General features: G+C 45.8%; 1 protein-coding gene across 1 annotated transcript in view; it reads right to left on the bottom strand.

Moving 5' to 3' along the window:
- The window catches only part of CNTNAP2 (contactin associated protein 2), a 2542823-nt gene that overhangs the window by 783039 nt on the left and 1741926 nt on the right, over positions 1 to 17858 (bottom strand). The window contains exon 9 of the mRNA XM_086939829.1: positions 3 to 152. Within this exon, the coding sequence (XP_086795955.1) occupies positions 3 to 152 (150 nt within the window). The remainder of the gene's footprint in view (positions 1 to 2; positions 153 to 17858) is intronic.

Raw genomic sequence — 17858 nt, 5'->3', positions numbered from 1 at the left:
ACCTCCAAAGAAATATTTCTTCCCAGTTTTAACTTGAAGTGGGCTATTTATTTGAACTGCTGATGCTTCGTCTCCATCAATTGTAAGGACAGCCAAATTTTCTTTAGCCTCAAATCGAACTTCATGCCATTGGCCATCATTGAGACCAGATCCTAAAATTATAAATGAATCAAAAGCTTATAAGCTGCGTAAGTCACATTGACAGTTTTTTACATAGTTTTCTCAAGCGTTCAAAAACATTCTCAGTTTGGTCACCTAGTAGTTCGGTAAATTACTGTTAAAACTTTTGTTTTAGTTTTTCTAGTTGTTCTAGTCACTTCTCGTGTTCACGGACGAAATATCGGCTACCTAAAATATTTTAAAGACAAGTAGATGAAGATAAGTTAAGGCATACTATACTTAACTCTACATATAACTAACTTGACGATATATGTACCTTCAAGGGAAGTGTAGTTTAGAAAAGGAAATCTATACTCACTTATATGTACTTACCTTCATGTTATTTTAGTTCTCAATATTTTGCTCACTATATTTTGTCAATAATCTTTCATACATGCACACCGCAGGTAAGTCTCCCCCAAGCTCTTGAGTTCAAGCACACTCTACTCAATATCTCCTCTCACACTCTCCTACAAATTCACCACACCTACCAGTTACTCTCATAGCCAAAACCAGTAGCCCCAACCACATCACACCCATTATCTTGACCAAACAACTAGTAGAATTAACAATGTACATTATACTCGTTAATTGTCATCATATGTGAAACACCATGATTTCTTTTTAGCAACATTTTCAAATGGAATGGAAGCGCCTTCAGAAATGGTAAAGATAGGAGCAGTCCATGAGTACTTTGGTCTTTTTGATTTTTTATTCAACATTAATAGTTCTAGTTGCATGTTTCTTATATTCCAAAAAGTTTTTATCTGACAATATTTTTTCAATCTTCTTACAGCCAATAGCTGGCCTTCTACCCTTCCCTCCGGGAGGTGTTCTCCCCTCCTGTTGCTGCTTGCCTGCCTGCTACACCACGCCAGAGAGCGCATCCGACCCCCTCCCACCACCAGATTGGACTACACTATATTTCCCAGCAGCCCCAGAGGCAGGGCCAGTAGGTCTTTGGCCAAAGGCAGCCCGTCCTCCACCCCATAGAGCCCAGAGGAGGCTTGGCTGGGCCAACCTTCTTTCGCCTCACCCCTAACTTAAGGTACTGCGCTCATGCCCTGCCTGCCCCTGGGCTGCCTGCTGCCCTCACCCTGTGCTTCCTGCTGTCCCTCCCTTGCCTGCTGTCCCTGCTCCTGTGCTGCCTGCTGTCCATGCCCTTGCACTGCCTGCTGTCCCTGCCATTGTGCTGCCTGCTATCCCTGCCACTGTGTTGCCTGCTGTCCCTGCACTGCGTGCTGTCCCTGACCCTGCACTACCTGCTTTCCCAGTGCTGTCTGCTGTCCCTGACCCTGCGCTACCTGCTTTCCCAGTGCTGCTTGCTGTCACTCCCCGTGCGCTGCCTGCTGTCCTTGCCCCTGCACTGCCTGCTGTTTCTGTGCTGCCTGCTGTCCCTCACTGCCTGCAGTCCCTGCCCCTTTGCCTCTTGCTGTGCCTGCCCCTGTGCTGCCTCCTATCCGTGTCCGTGAGCTGCCTTGCTGTACCAGTTGCGGCACTGCCCATTCCAGGTCCTTGCCTGACACCTCAGACCACTTGGACCACCAGACAGGCTGACTAATGGAGACCGCCGCAACACCTACAGCAGGCACAGTGCCAATGCACTGCCAGTTGGACAATGCCCAGCGCCAACACCCCTAGCCCACCTGCCACCTGGTGGCACTCCGCCATGGAACATTTGGACCTGGACCATGGATGCCGAAACAAGAGCTGCCTCTCCTACTCCCCATAACCCACCAAAGGACCCTTCACCTGCTGACACTGCGATACAACCTACAAAATATCCTGCACCACTCCTGCCCACAAGACCAAGAACACCCCGCAATCGCTCCATTGCATCCTGCTCAACGTCCGCTCTTTCTGCACATGGCATGGAAATCTGGGACATCATCTTTACCCTGTTTACGGATGTTACCCTCATCACCGAAATGTGGCTCAACCCCTCCTTGAACCCCAACATCAACACCGCCACTCCCGAAGGCTACAAACTGATATACAGAGATCGTGCCAAAAATAAGGCGGACGCATCACCATCATCTTCAAGGAAACCATCAGATGCACCAGCACCTATGACGACCCCACGTCTCTCATGGAACTCCTCAGCTTCCTACTACAAGCCGACAGGAAGACCCTATTAGAGGCACCCTCGCCTACAGATCTCCCCAACCTTATCGCCCCCTAGCAATTGACTCTCACCACTAAGTCCTACTCAACGACCTCAACTTCTACATCGATGACTCCGATGCCAACTCCATCACCCTCATGGAGAACCGGAATAACATTATTCTCACCCAACTGGTCACCGAACCCACGCACAAAGCAGGAACACTCACAACTTCATTTACACCTCCAGTGATAGTATTGATTCAGCCACACCACAAAACTCACCCACACAAACCACATAATCCTACACTTCACCATCACTGACACCCAGCACACCATCACCAAGCATCAGGTTTCCTCCCACCACAGCTGGAGCAAGGTCATCAAAATTCAGTGGACACAGACCCTCAACACCTCCCAACCAAAGGCCTCAACAGACCTCAACCACGCCTTCCAGAACGTTGCCACCTGGTTCACTGACAGCGCCGACAGAGTTGCCCCACTAAAACCTATCAAATCCAACAAGATGCAAGGTGGTACACTTTAGAACTCAGGACTGCCACCAACTGGGCAAACAATGGCACACCATTAAGAACCCAGCTGACAGAGCAGTTCACAAAACAGCACTCAGCAACTATCACTGGAACATCAAAGAAGCCATTGCAAACACATGAAGGAAATCATCTAAATAGTCGAAGAAGTCTCCAACCTGACAGTCATGGAGAACATCATCCACCATTCCCAAGAACTTCGTAACACCCTCTCAGACTACTTCCAGAGCAAGATCACCAACATCTACAAATTCTACCTACATCCCACCACCCTCAACCCCAACGGCCTCAACCAACCACCGAACATCAGCCAAACCATTACCACCTAGTAGCTGCTCACCGCCCTGACTATCTCAGCTGTTATGTCTTCCATCCACTCCGGGGCACCCACCAACCCTTACCCCCACCACCTCTACAACCTTGCAATGAACCCTATAATCATGTAACTCTCCAGCATCCTCAACACCTCCATCTCCACAGACCTTGGTCTTGATCCACCTTGACCTCTCTGCTGTATTCAGCACCATCTCCAACAACATGCTCAACAACAGACTCTATAACATAGGTATACAGCAAGACACCCTGAAGTGGATCAGCTCCTTCCTTACAGGATGCTCAGAGAGAGTCTGGCTGCCAGCCTTATCCTTCACACCCAAAGACATCATATGTGGTGTACCGCAAGGATTTTCCTTCAGCCCCACCCTGTTCAACATCTACATGACCCCCATGGCATACGTCGTCAGATCCAACACAATCTCCTATGCAGAACATACTCAACTCATACTCTCCCTCAAGAGGACCCCTCTAACGCCAAACCCAATTTCTGCAATGCCATACCCTGAGTAGCCAAATGGATGTGAGACAACTGCCTCCAACTCAAGTCTGACAAAACTGAAGTACTGATCTTCAGGCAGAAAACCTCTGCATCGGACCACAGAAGGTGGCCTGCAGAACTAGGATCCTCACCCAAATCGACTGACCATGCATGCAACCTCTGTATAATCCTCTTCAGCCAACTGACCGTGAAACGACAAGTCAACACAGTCGTCTGCTCCTGCTTCCACACAGTTCACATGCACCGTAGAATCTTCAGATAGATCCAAACCAACACCAGAAAGGCTGTCACTCGGGCCCTCGTCACCAGCAGCCTCGACTGCAGCAACGCCTCATATGCCGGCATCTCCACCCAGTTCCTCAGAAGACTCCAGATCATACAGAATGCTGTAGCCAGACACATATTGGACCTCACCAGAGCCCACATCGCCCCCCACCTGAGAGACTTCTACTGGATCCCCATCCAGAAGAGATGCCAGTGCAAGATCCTCATGCCCTATGAGTGACCTACAACAACCATTAACATAACTTCCATCAACCCTCTAGACACCTGCGCTCCTCCTCACTCACTAGTGTGCACACCCCTGCATCCATTGCAGCTGCAGCAGTGGCAGCTCCTTCGCCTACATCGCTTTCAATAACCAGAACACCTTCTCCTCCTGCTCCGCTCAGCCCATTGCTGGCAGGCTTCAGAAAGAGACTCTCTTGCTCTCCGAAAGAGACAGAGTGCCCAGACACTCCTAGGGGCGACAGCGTTGCATTTTACAAATGCTGATTGATTGATTGAATACAGCAATAGTGTAAGAAACATGTGTGATGTACTCCGAACAAAAATAACTGTTTTCTAATAAACACAAGTTTTGAAAATAAGGAATATACACATATAACTGTTATTACTGAAATAATACAATAAAAGGGCCCATATGACTGCTCTTATCTCTACTATTACTAGAAGGGATTCCTGTCCTTTCAGTAATTTTTCTTGAAAATGCTGCATCAGTGAGTATCTGGGTGGGCTGGGCCAGTTCTTGTGTGATTAGCCTTAACTGTCAAGATGTATTTATAGGAGGTCTTGATTACAAGCTGCATAAGCATCAGACAGAGATGATTACACTGCTGTTATGCTGCTTTTTGATGTGTTCCTTTGAATTGAGCCTATCAATGAACCATGCCATTGTTAAGGCTGGCTTGTTGTCTTTTCATTATTGGGAAGCTTCATCATATTAATTGTACAAAATGCCTGTTACCTGATTCCTATCATATATACTATCCTCAACAGTCCTGATGATGGCCTTTCATTAATCTATAAACTGAAAAGCCATTGACATTAGAGTACTGAGATTAGGGACATTTTGTTTAATTATACTATATTTACTGGCCTCCTGTGCTATGGGTTTGTTTGGTGTATATGACATACATTGCACTTTATTTTGATTTCTGACTGTGTGATCGCTACTGAACACAAGCACCTATTTATGCAAGTTTCTGTAAATAAATTTCAATTAAAATGTGTTTGTGTGCAGGAAGTTGGGTTACTGGTTGAGGAGGGTGGAGCCCTACTCAAGCAATAACTACAATATTTGTCAGAGTGAAATCACAAGGAAACCCCAAATTAGCCTGTGCACAACCCATTGGTAGTTTGGCACAGAGCAGTCAGGCTTAACTTCGAGTCAACTTGTAAAGTATTTGTGCAACAATTTAAACAGTTATAAAGTGAAAACGCTTTACAAGAAAAATCCCACACCAAATCAAGAAAATATAATAAATTATAATAAATAAATCAAGACCACAATGGTAAAAATCCAATCAGTAGAACTGGAGATATGCAATTTTAAAGATTTAAGTGAAATTAGTGCCAAACATCACAAAGCACCAACTGTGTGTTTATCTAGCCACACCAAAGTCACAGGTTCAGGCTGACCAAGATGGAGGTCTGCATTTATTGTAATGATTTCTACGGTACCAAGTGAAGAATCACCAACATGGGTTTAGCACAATCTTTTAATGTGATTTTTGTATATAACAAAAATTAAAATGATTATTGTATCTGATTTTGCAGCCTTGAAAAAGTCCCGGAGGAAGAAAAATGTGTCGACTGCCGCGGAATAAAAAAGACCTTGTTCAGTCGACCACTGTAAAGGAACCACTGTTGATCAAAGATACTTTTTGTTTGGCGAAGAGTAGTATTATTGTGGGTGCTTCGGTGCATTGTTTGATTAATTGCACTGGACTGCATTGGTGTGCAGCTTAGTGGATATATACCTAAGGTGGGTGGGTATTAAGCACCACAAGAACACCACTAAATAGGAAATTCATCAGATATGGAGTGAATACATTGAAAACTGACTAAAGATGCGCAGACAACTGAGTATATCCACCACAAGATTATATGACCACGATGCAGTGCATACTGGCTACAGGAACCCTTAGGCCTGCTGAACAAGAGTACTTTGAATCCTGGTTCTGAAGAACTACGTTGTCCGTGTCGAAGATGCATCCATCAGCAGGGGCGATGGAGCTCTGGGCGAGGAAATGCGTCGTCAGGCGGTGGTTCCGGGAAGCTGTGAAGTACGAAGCGATGACCTTACATGGAAATGCGCCATGCAGCGGCAGATCTGATGGGCCGTGTTGGGGGAAGTTGATGTCCTTGTGGGGAGATGCATTAGCTTCCATAGGCTGTGATAGTCAGGGTGGAAGTTTGTGCAGCAGAGGCAATGCATAGGTTCAGAGAAGCGTTGCATCGAGCAGCAAAGGCAATGCACCGGTTCCCCAGGAGATGCGCCGCGACATGGAGGAGATGTTCAGCTGATTCAACAGATGGACTGGCAATGCACCTTTAGGCCCACTTCCAAGGGGCCAGGACTAGGATGGCAACATTTGTGAAGGCAGGACTCACAGATGGCAGAGTCCAGGTGCTGGATTCAAGGTTGTAGGAAGCCTCCTAAGGCCTACACTAGTGGTGACTCACATGTATTAAAATGGAAGGTTTGAGCGTGACAAAAGGTTAATTTAGCCAAGTAAAATCTGCACACACAAGAGTGAGCTGGTAGTAGTGTTCCCTAGAAGGGAAGACCCGCACATCAAAACAAGAGTATAAGTTCACAAAAATTGGGAGCGTATTAGGTATATGGTAGCTGTAAGTACAGCTGGGGTGCTCTGGAAGCCAGTGCCACTCACTACCACAGAGTGTTAATAGCAGATTGGAAAACAACCTACTATTGCAAAAATCCAAGAAAGAAGGTTGGTAAAGCACACCCTAATTACAGTTATACGAAATCTTGGCAATCACAAGAATGTGTGATCGAAATTAATCTATGATACACATATATATGCACAATGCAGTTAATACCATAAACTGATCAAAAATTCCATCAGGACAAGATGACCAAATCACATATTCAGACGTAAACTGCAGCCAACACGTGTTTCCTCTGTACACAATTAGTCAAAATAGGACTTTCTGAAGGCTAAGATATGATCCTTCAAAGAATCATTAGTCATGTCATAGCTAAAACATCAGAAAGATGAGTAACGGGAACCAGTCCGTACTGCAGACAATCAACAACCGGAGCAATCTGGTCCTCTCAAAAAGTATAGAGGTGAGCACGCAAACAACACTATTGGTGTGGCTCCCAATGAGGCTAAATCAACAAGTGGCGTGACCAGAAATAATTGGGCAGAAAGGATGGAAGCTCCTAGAATAAATGGAGATGCATGTAGTGTAATGGTTCCGTCAGCACTTGATGTGTAAAAGCTCCAATTAGAACCTCTCAAAATTTGGAGGTGAGTAAGCAAGAAACTAGTAAAGCTATGGCCACCGATGAGGTTGCAGAATTCTAAAGCGTGACCCCGAACAACAAATAGTGTAGTGTCCAGGTGAGAGAGGCCAACCCTTGTTCCATCGCAATCTCGAACAGTGCGGGTCAGGAACGCATGATAATGCGGCTCACCGCGGTGAGCCGGTGTTGTTCGGGTCGCGCTTTAGAATTCGGGGCAGTTTCATACTTGGCGACCTGACCTTAAGGATTACCGTTAAGACAAAGCCATATGCTATTATCATAAGCTTTGCTATACATTAAAGATGCAATTGATTAAAAAAGCGATGTAGCATGAAGGTAGCACACGGTTCAATCTCATGAATGATATCACACCTACTGTTGGCAATTACCATATAACAACATCATAGGCAATCGTTATTACCATCAAACTAGACAATGATTGAAAATACTTAACTAGGCAACACATCTACATGTGCAATGTAGAGCCACATGACAGTATCTCAGCATAGCTAAAGTGCAAAAGGGATAAAAAAGAACTTGGCTATTAGGAATGTGCAAAAGTGCAGTATAGTAGATGTTACCTAAGCAGCTGCTCGGGCATTACGTCTTTTGGACCACATCCAGCTCAGAAACTACACAACAGCACAAGCATATAGAGGTCTAGGGTGGCAAAGAGCCTTGCCTAAACTGGGCATACAATTTCCTATCCAAGGGATTGGTGATACAGTCCAGGTATGTTTCATGCAGGGTGCTTGACCTGAACTGCACAAAAACAAAGAAAGAGTCCCCCTGGTGTTACTAGCAAGTTCTTTCTGGTCCTCCCAATGTCACTATAACTTCTTATTTTGGTTTGTTGATGGAAATGGTGGTCCAGTGGTGAGTCGTCTTGCTTTCCTGTATCCTCCTCATCTCTTTATTCTGCTTTTTGCCTTTTAGTTTTTTTCTATGTTTCTTCCATTCTATGCATTTTCTGTGCCTCCTATTCCCACCCTGCTGTTGCGCGTCCCCTCCTGCCCTGCCCGCTCCAGTGCTGTTTTCTGCCTCCCAGCTGATCAGCCCTCCCCCACCCAGTACTACTTAACCCCTTCGATGCTTGTGACGGAACCATTCCGTCATCAGTCACAGTTGGGTTGTGCTGATGACGGAATGGTTCCGTCACAACCACACCCATTTCAGTGAGGGGCAGCACGGCAGGGGAATTCTATTAGCAGCGATGAGGTTAATGGAGACCGCTGCAGGGTGAAGGGACAACCTCACTGACCTTGTTAGTGCATTTCTACCCCTATTGCATAGCTCCACCTGGTAGCTGTTGACCCTTCATACTCCAGGTCTCGTGTTCAAGGCCCTCCTCCATCCACAGCGACCAGTCTGCACCTCATCCTTGGGGGTCCAGTAGTGAGTCTCTGTGGTGTTACTAGCAAGTTTTTTCTGGTACTCACAATGCCACTATAACTTCTTATTTTGGTTTGTTGATGAAAATGGTGGTCCAGTGGTGAGTCGTCTTGCTTACCTGTTTCCTCCTCATCTCTTGTTTCTCCTTTTTTGCTTTCTTCTTGTCTTTGCTCTTTTTCAATTTTTTCTCTATATTTCTCCAATTCTGTGCCTTTTCTGTGCCTCTTTCTTCCTGCCCTTGCACCTGCTCGTCATTTGCGGCCCTGCCCTCCTTCAACGCTGCTTCCCACCTCCCAGCTGACCAGCCCTTCCAACACTACTTAATGGCGGCCATCTGCACCTGGGCCGTGCCCAGCGCCATGGGCACTGGTGCCCGCATCTTTCACAGATACGCCAGCATGCTCCATGCCTTCACCACCAGATGTTGCAGAATGACACCCAGGGCCCATTCACCTGCCTCCACACATCAGACCCACCTACCGGAAGACCCACAAGAATCAGACCCGATCACCTCAGCTGCATTGTATTCAAAATATGATCCCTCAACAAACATGCAGTGGAGATCTGGGACCCACTCGGGCTCTATCTCCCCTGGTGTCGCCTTCTTCACTGAAACCTGGATTAACCCTACCTCAGCCGTGGACATCTCAACCACCATGCCCAACAGTTACAATATCACCCAAAAGGACCACAACAAAAGATCGGGAGGAAGCATCACCATCATATGGAAAAATACCCTGGGTGACACAACTAGCTCCGATGACCACTCACCTGACATGGAGCACCTCCACTTCCAAACCAACCGAAACACCACCCTCTGTGGCACCCTTGTCTACAAACCTCCTGGGCCCCATTCCCCCTTCAGCGAATTCATAGCCGACTTCATCGCACACCACGCTCTCACTTCCACAGACTACATCCTCCTTAGCAACCTCAACTTCCACCTGGACAACCTCAATGACTGCAACACCTCATCCCTACTGGAAAACCTCACCACCATCAAACTCAAACATCTGGTCTCCTCCCCGACTCATTCAGCAGGACACACACTCAAACCCAACTTCTCCGCAAGCAAAAACATCTCTGCCAGCCACACCTCCTATCTACACTGGAAAGACCCCTATTGCACCAACTTCTCCTTCACCAAACCCACTGAACAACCCCACACCCACTGCTACCCACACAGAAACTGGAACAAGTTCTCCGAAGACCAATTCGCACCTCCCTCCACAAAACCCCACAGCTGACCTCCACAAATGCCAAAACCTCGGCACGCAACCTCCACCGATGGATCTCTGACTGTGCCAACACACTAGCTCCCGTCAGTAGACACTACAGCAGGCAGCCCTCTGAGAAAGCCAGCTGGTTCTTCCCCGCCCTCCAAGAGTCCAGGCACCTGCAGAAGGCTCAAGGGAAAATGGAGGTGCAGTAAGACCTCGGCAGGCAACCCAGCCTTCAAATCCGCCATCACCACACACCACCACCTCATCAGAACCACTAAGAAAACTGCCATACAGGGATGTATCAACACCAATGCACACAACAGCATAGAACTCTTCACCGTGATCAAACAACTCGCCAAACCCAGCACACAGGCAACAGACATCTCCCCTCCCAATACCTGGCCACCTTCTTCCACCACATGATCATAGATATCTACAACAGATTCACTACCCATCCACCCCATCTGCAACCATAGCATCCAAATGTTCCAGATCCCAGCCAACCCTACTCAACTGGACCACTCTCACCAAAAGCAACACTAAAGATCATGAAAACCGACCACTCTGGAGCCCCTTCTGACCCTGCCGCCACCACATCTTTAATCGAGCCGGCACCACCATTGCCCCCGAACTCTGCTGCACCATCAACTGCTTCATCAAGTCTGCCACCTTCCCCAAAGACTGTCAACATTCAGAGATCAACCCCCTGCTGAAGAAACCCTCCGACGGTTTGATGGACCTCATGAATTACAGACCCATCTCTCTGCTCCCCTTTCCAGTCAAAGTCATCAAGAATGCCATCAATGCCCATCTCACCAAATTCATCAAAACAATCCACACCCTGGAACCCTACAAATCAGACTTAAAAAGCAACCACAGCACTCCTTGCCGCAACTAATGACATATGCACTCTCCTTGACCAAGGGTAAACTGCAGCACTCATCCTCCTGAACCTCTGCCACCTTCGACACCGGCTTCCACCACACACTTTGCACAAGAATTCACGACACAGGCATCTGCAGTAAAACTTTGGAGTGGACCTGCTCCTTCCACACCGGCCAAACCCAGGGAGTCAAGCTACCACCATTCTCCTCAGAATCTATAGAGATCAGCTGCAGAGTTCCCCAGGGCTCCTCACTGAACCCCATCATCTTCACGTCTGCGTAGCCCTGTTTGCAGCCATCATCAGAAACCATGGACTCAGCATTGTCTCCTATGCCTACGAAACCCAGCTGATTCACTCCCTCACCGACGAACTTACAGCCGCTAAGACCAACTTTCACAACAGGATGAAGGTCGTAGCTGCCTGGATGAAGGAGAGCTGCCTCAAACTCAACTCCTACAAAACCAAAGTCCTTATCCATTAACACCATCCCCTCTGCCTGGGACGACTCGAGGAGGCCCACAATGCTCGGAACCTCCCCACCCACCAGCCAGGCATGTTACCTCGGCATCACCCTCGACTCCTTGCTCTCAACGAACCACCAAATAAATGCTGTCTCATCCTCTTGCTTTCAAATGCACTGCATGCTTCGGAAGATCTTCAAATGGATCCCCACCGAATCCAGGAGAACGGTCACCTAGGCACTTGTCTTCAATAAGCTTGACTACAGCAATTCACTCTATGCCGGCACCACCCGAAATATTCCAAAAGAAACTGCAGTGCATACAAAACACCTCCTCCAGACGTATCCTGGACATTCCCCACCTCAGCCACATCTCCAGTCACCTTGAGAGACCTTCACTAGTTCCTGATTAACTGAAGGATCACGCTCAAGCTCCTCACGCATGCCAACAAAGCATTCCACAACCCCGAGCTGCATACCTCAACCACCGCCTCTCCTTCTACACACCCACCATACACCTCACCAAAATGGCACTGGCCACTGTCCCACAGATCTGCATGACCTCGGCTGGAGAAAGATCCTTCTCCTACTCCACCACGAAGACCTGGAACTCCCTGCCTCTGCATCTCAGGCAATCACAGGCTCTGCCTCAATTCAGGAAGGACCTCAAGACCTGGCTCTTCAACTGAACTGCAGACCCCCCCACACAATGCCTTGAGAGCCTAACGGGTGACTAGTCATGCTTTACAAAAAACCCAATTGATTGATTGAGGGTTCTGATAAACTTACATTTGTATTTGCTCATATCAGCCATATTGCCAAACCCCCATTTTTCGGCACCACATAATGCCGCAGACACAGCTTTGGAATCATAGAAATGAAGGGGCGGTGCAATAGGTTTGCTGTGTGAGACATAAAACTCCTTCAAAATAGCACCTGATATCGGTTTGTGCTTAACGGTGGCTTTATCAATATGGTGTTTTCTTAGACATGTCAGATGGCAATTTGATGCCCAAATGCTCTAACGCATCCACCCTTTCCAGTTCCTCCCCTCCCAGATACATTTTCCCTCTATATGATTTGTGTTAATTTAGTGTTATGAATTTGGTCTTAGTTGCATTAATTACCAGACCTCTTTTTGACCAAAAACTTGTTAGTTAAGTTTGCAGTCCTTTAGGTGTTTGAGACACAAGGAGGGTATTGTCTGTGAATAGAAAAGTGCTACCTTTACATTGACCAGGGACGGTGCGTCCGATGGACTGGCCGAAAGAAAGTGCAATACTTTCTTCAAGTAAAGAGGAAACTGAGTTGGGGCAAGAACACAGCTTTGCTAGACTCCCTACCTGCTTGAAATTAGGTCTGTATGCTGCGTATGATCTCCCCAACGAATGCTAGCATTATTATCTTCAAGAAGGCAGGCAAAGTAGATAACATATTGGGAGTCATTCTGTATCAACCGAAGGACTGTCCACAGCTCTGTCTAGGGGACCAAATCAAATGCAAACTTCAGGTTGACATAGGCCAAATATAAGTGAATTTTGCCAATAAGCACCATTTTCGAGTATAATAAGAGAAAACAAAATATCTGGTCCATGGTGCTGATTTTTTCCCTGAGGCCAGCTTGAAAGAAGGAAACTATGTGCCCTTCCTCGGCTCATAAATACATTTTCTCTAATATAAACCGCCAGAAAATCTTTGGCTTCAAGTCAATCGGACTAATCAGTCAACAGCTACACATAAGGCTACAATCCCCATTTTTAAGATGGGTAGCACCTCTGAACCTTTCCAGGGCTTAGGAATTGGTGCTCGTTTCCCTATAGCATAACTGCTCATCCCACTTTACTTTATCAGAAAGATAAAAGTCCTCTGGTATACCATCTGGTCCAAGGGCTTTCCCCTGTGCTGTAGCACATATTGCGAGTTCTACCTCCTGTGGATCATAGGTCACTACAAGATCTTTCTGATCTATATGGTTAAAGACCTCACAATCTCTGGTGCTATCACTTAAGCCATCATCATACAGGGATTGGAAAAGTTCGATCTACACCAGGGGTGACATGTAATTTGCAGACCGGGCTGCTTGCATCAGCTAAGTGACAAGTGATCAAAATGTGGTCATATCTGTCTCTTGGCAGGTAGATAAAAGATCTCTTCATCTTTGTTCTTCCCAGTCTTGCTTAGCGTTTGATTGGGCATTAATATAGGTCTTGCATAAAGTGCGAGTTTCATTGATGTTTTTATGCTTTATTGCTGCAGTAAGTTTGTTTTTTAAATTTCTGCACTCATCATTATACCAAGAAATGTTTTCTTGCACTGTTCTCCTATTGCTGTTAGGCACAAGGAAATGGGCAATTGGCTGATTAAAAACTCTTAGATGGATCTATAATACCCTGTGGATTATCCTTGGGAACCATGGCGGCTTTGAGTTTAACTAAAATGATTCATAATTCATTCTCAATAGACGATAAGACATCCTCTGTCGCTACAAATTGTGTCTACTTGAGATAGTGCTTATTATTAGCGAACTGAACATCATTAGTATCATAACAAAGGTGCTGGTCATAGCTACATTTCCCTCAAATGGAAGTGGAAAAACACTGGAAGTTGTTGTCACTTTCAATCCTACTTCCCATGACCGCGTCATTTACAGATTGCTGCAGCCTTAAGTCACTGAGGATGTAATCGATGCAGCTCTAGTGGTATGTTTATTGTAAGTGGCTGCCCCTCTACAATCAGATGCTCGACCATTCAATGCCCTAAAACCATGTTCTAGTGTAAGGGCTTTAGGCTGGAGAGCAGCCCTTGTCCTCTTTTTGACTGGATGTAAGTCAAGTTGCGGAATAGCCCATTGTTCATCCTCATCTGCAGCCTGCATCACATTCCCTCTATCCAGAGGTTCGAATATAGTATTGAAATCACCACCTACAATAGATTATGGAGCAGGTTTTACTCCTTTCACAATAAGCTTCCAACTTCAATACAGTATCCGATGGCCTGGCACCTTAGAACCCCTGCACATATACTTTATACATGTCCACACTATGGTTCTAAACTGAATTAAAACGTAGCCCTGGGATATCAGGAAAATCTATCAAAATTCTATTTGTTTTGCTATTCAATGAAAGCCTGACCCAGACTGTTAGAAAAGGGTGACCACATGGATTAGCAATAGCTGGTATGAAAAAATGTGGGTACCAAACTCCTAACACAGGGGTGGTGCACCATGTCTCCTGAAATAGGCAGATATTGAATCTATCAACAAAAGAGCACCAATCGGAAGCTCATTTTGGAGATTAGGCTTGCCATATTGCAAGATACAACGGAGACCCCATCATGGTCAATTATCTTTGAGCTACCATAGGACCCACCCAGCAGCACACGAAAAGTAGGGGCAGAGTGAGATATTATGACAATCTGGTCACTTTGCTGATGAAGAGATGGGAGCTAACCTAATAGGTTGGGGCTGAAAGTATATCTTCTAGCACTACACAATGATTTCATAGACTCCTGTAGATCCTATAAGGGGGATACTGTTGTAATTGAAAGAATGTCCACTAGTCCAAGGTAGATCATGTAAGATGTAAGAAAGATGTTAAGATCAAGGGCCCCACCAGGAGCAGCCTTCCTGTTGCTCAGCCCATTCTCCAACTAACTCTCTCACTCATCCAACATTCCACAGCATCACCACTCACCAACATTCTACACCCCAGTCACACTGGCTGAGCAGCAGGTATACCACATCTCCCTTCTTTACAAAGAATAACATTAGAAACTCTTGCATGCATATTTACACTATAGCAAATGAGATGCAATAAAGGTGCATGGAAGTAACAGGTGGAAAATATTGCACACATGATGCATAACTGAATAGGCAACATGTCATAAAATTTTAATTGCAAAAGACCATGCATTTTACCGCAGAAAATAAAGAAAAGCAAGGTAAACAAATAATAAGAATACACCCATCTTCTCTTTTTCAAACCAGAAAACAACATACACTCTACCAATCCCCAAATCCTCTACCAAACCCCTAATGCCACAAACATGCCAGCTGGCCAGGCTGACGAAAAAGACAGCATGCAGGGAACCAACCACCGGAGACTCAGTAGGAAACCGCCCATAACGAATGAACAATACAACAGGAAAGGTTAACCACCTTGCCTTAAATAATGCCCTTCACCCTAACCTATTGAAAGGGAGGAAAAAACACTCCAATCACATGTAATTTTGGCTTAAACACAGACCCTCACCATAACCCATATTAGGGGTGGAACAACACTTCAAACACATGTCATTTAGCTTACACACTGCCCTTCACTCTAATCCCAAGGTAAGTGTGGAAAAACACACCGATCACATATAATTTTAAACACAGCCCCTAGTAAGGGTGTAGCAACACTTCTAACACACGTCAGTTGGCTTCCACACTACCCCGAACCTTTAGTAAGGGGGGAACAACACTTCAAACCCAAGCAAATTGGCTCAAATATTGACCTTAACCCTAACCCATGGAAAAACACTTCAACACAAGTGATTTGGCTTAAACACCGCCCTTCACCCTAACCCAAAGTAAGGGTGAAATAATATTTCAACACAAGTGTCTTTGCTTACACACTGACCTTCACCCTCACCCCATAGGTAAGGTGGACGTATTGGCTTATCATCTACATTACACTAAAATAGTCCTAACACCGGACTAACATTATAGCAGTCCCTCCAATCTCAACACACGAGATAAAAACAAAACAACCACACAAAAATAACACTGCAAGAAATCACCAGACATTGGTTCCATGGCCCTCCAAAACAGCATTGCCCACTGTGAAAAATATTTTTCTGAACTGAAGGCTGCTGACAGAGCTGGAAAGCCTCATGAACTCCTCACGCCCACAGCTGTGTCAATCAATGAATGTAAAGTTCAGATTCTGCAGTATAGGAAGTCATTGCCGCTGTGTTACATATATGCTGAAGTATATTACTTGCATCTCTAATTTCTGAACATTTGCTGCTCTCTGAATTCAAACTCATTCTTTTTACCACATTTCCACGATGGATTAAGGACGGTAGCCACTGGGAACCAGGATCTTCCTTGTCTCGTAAGACCAGATAGGTTGTGGCCTCCTAAGCAAAGTTATTTCCCCAACTTTCTCACCGATACAGCTCGCCGGTTTCTCCATTTATCCACTTTTTTTAGCACCCTTAAGATAGAGCAATAGCTGGAAAAGCAACCAGAAACACAATCGGGAAACAACCTCAGCTTTGACTTCCAGGTAATAAGATGGCAGCAGACAGATGTAACGGGCACTGGGTGGCTCTGGTCACGTACGCGCTTCACAACGTCACTCTCCAGAGTACAGAGGCTTGCTTTAGAGAACTACTCTCCACTGCCCTAATGACAAGGTAAATGGCATGCGAGTAGGAGATTCAAATGTCACACCACTAAACGGACCAACACGCGTACACTGTCATTTCAACTATCACCGCATAACTCACCAATGTCAGAATGCGACCAGTTCAAACACGGTGTTGGGGCAGGCAATCGACTCCCCATAGTTGCAATTATAGTTCTTGCCGGTGCTCATATCTCCCACATGAGTAGTTCCCTGATAATCAGTCCATGCTGTTTGAATGGACACATCACGACTGCTGCGCACATAATTTCCCTTAAGTATTTAAGATCCTAGAATGGAATCTTATAGACCACAGGTTGTCATAAAGCACCTGAAAGTAATTATTGTCCTTTAATTGACAGAAGCACACCCTGCTGGACTGACCGGTCTTTAGGTCACTGGTGAGGCTGCAGGGCTTTGTGTGTTTCTCAATTCTTGACTTCTAGTCTCCTTAAATTCCAGTAGAATATTTCCCTTTTGCTCTTCTGTGGACTTCAGGCTTTCATTTCTTGTTTACTGAGGTCTTGTATTTTTTTTTACTTTTCTTTCCTACAGTTCACACACGTAGGTTTCTCTTGAATTATTGCCAAAATATGTTGTAACTGAAAGAATGTCCAGTAGTCCAAGGTAGATTATGTAAGATTTTTATTGACACCTTGGCTGCGGCTGGAATTCCGCACCGGTGCTGGACATTCCGATCGCGGGCGTGGTCATGACGGCTCCCATTCGTCATCAGCACACGCCCACCGTGACTCATGACGACTGGGAGCCGTCATCAGCACCGAAAGGGTTAAGACAGATGTTAAGATCAAGAGCCCCATCAGGAGCAGCTTAACTGCTGCTCAGCCCATTCTCCAACTTACTCTCTCACTCATCCAACATTCCACAGCATCACCACATACCAACATTCCACACCCTAGTTACACTGGCTGAGCAACAGGTATACCATATATCTTAATTGTTTCGGCAATTCAAAGATCCCAGAGCTGAGCTAGGATCAGGATGCAAGTGGGACACATGGTTTAAGTATACATGTCAGGTGATCCCTTGATATTTGAATGGTGTAGACTAATTGTTGGGG

The sequence above is a fragment of the Lissotriton vulgaris genome, chromosome 10 (assembly GCF_964263255.1).
Source record: "Lissotriton vulgaris chromosome 10, aLisVul1.2, whole genome shotgun sequence".
NCBI lineage: Eukaryota > Metazoa > Chordata > Amphibia > Caudata > Salamandridae > Lissotriton > Lissotriton vulgaris.
The sequence above is the reverse complement of the archived record's forward strand: the minus strand, read 5'-3'. Positions and strand labels throughout refer to the sequence as shown.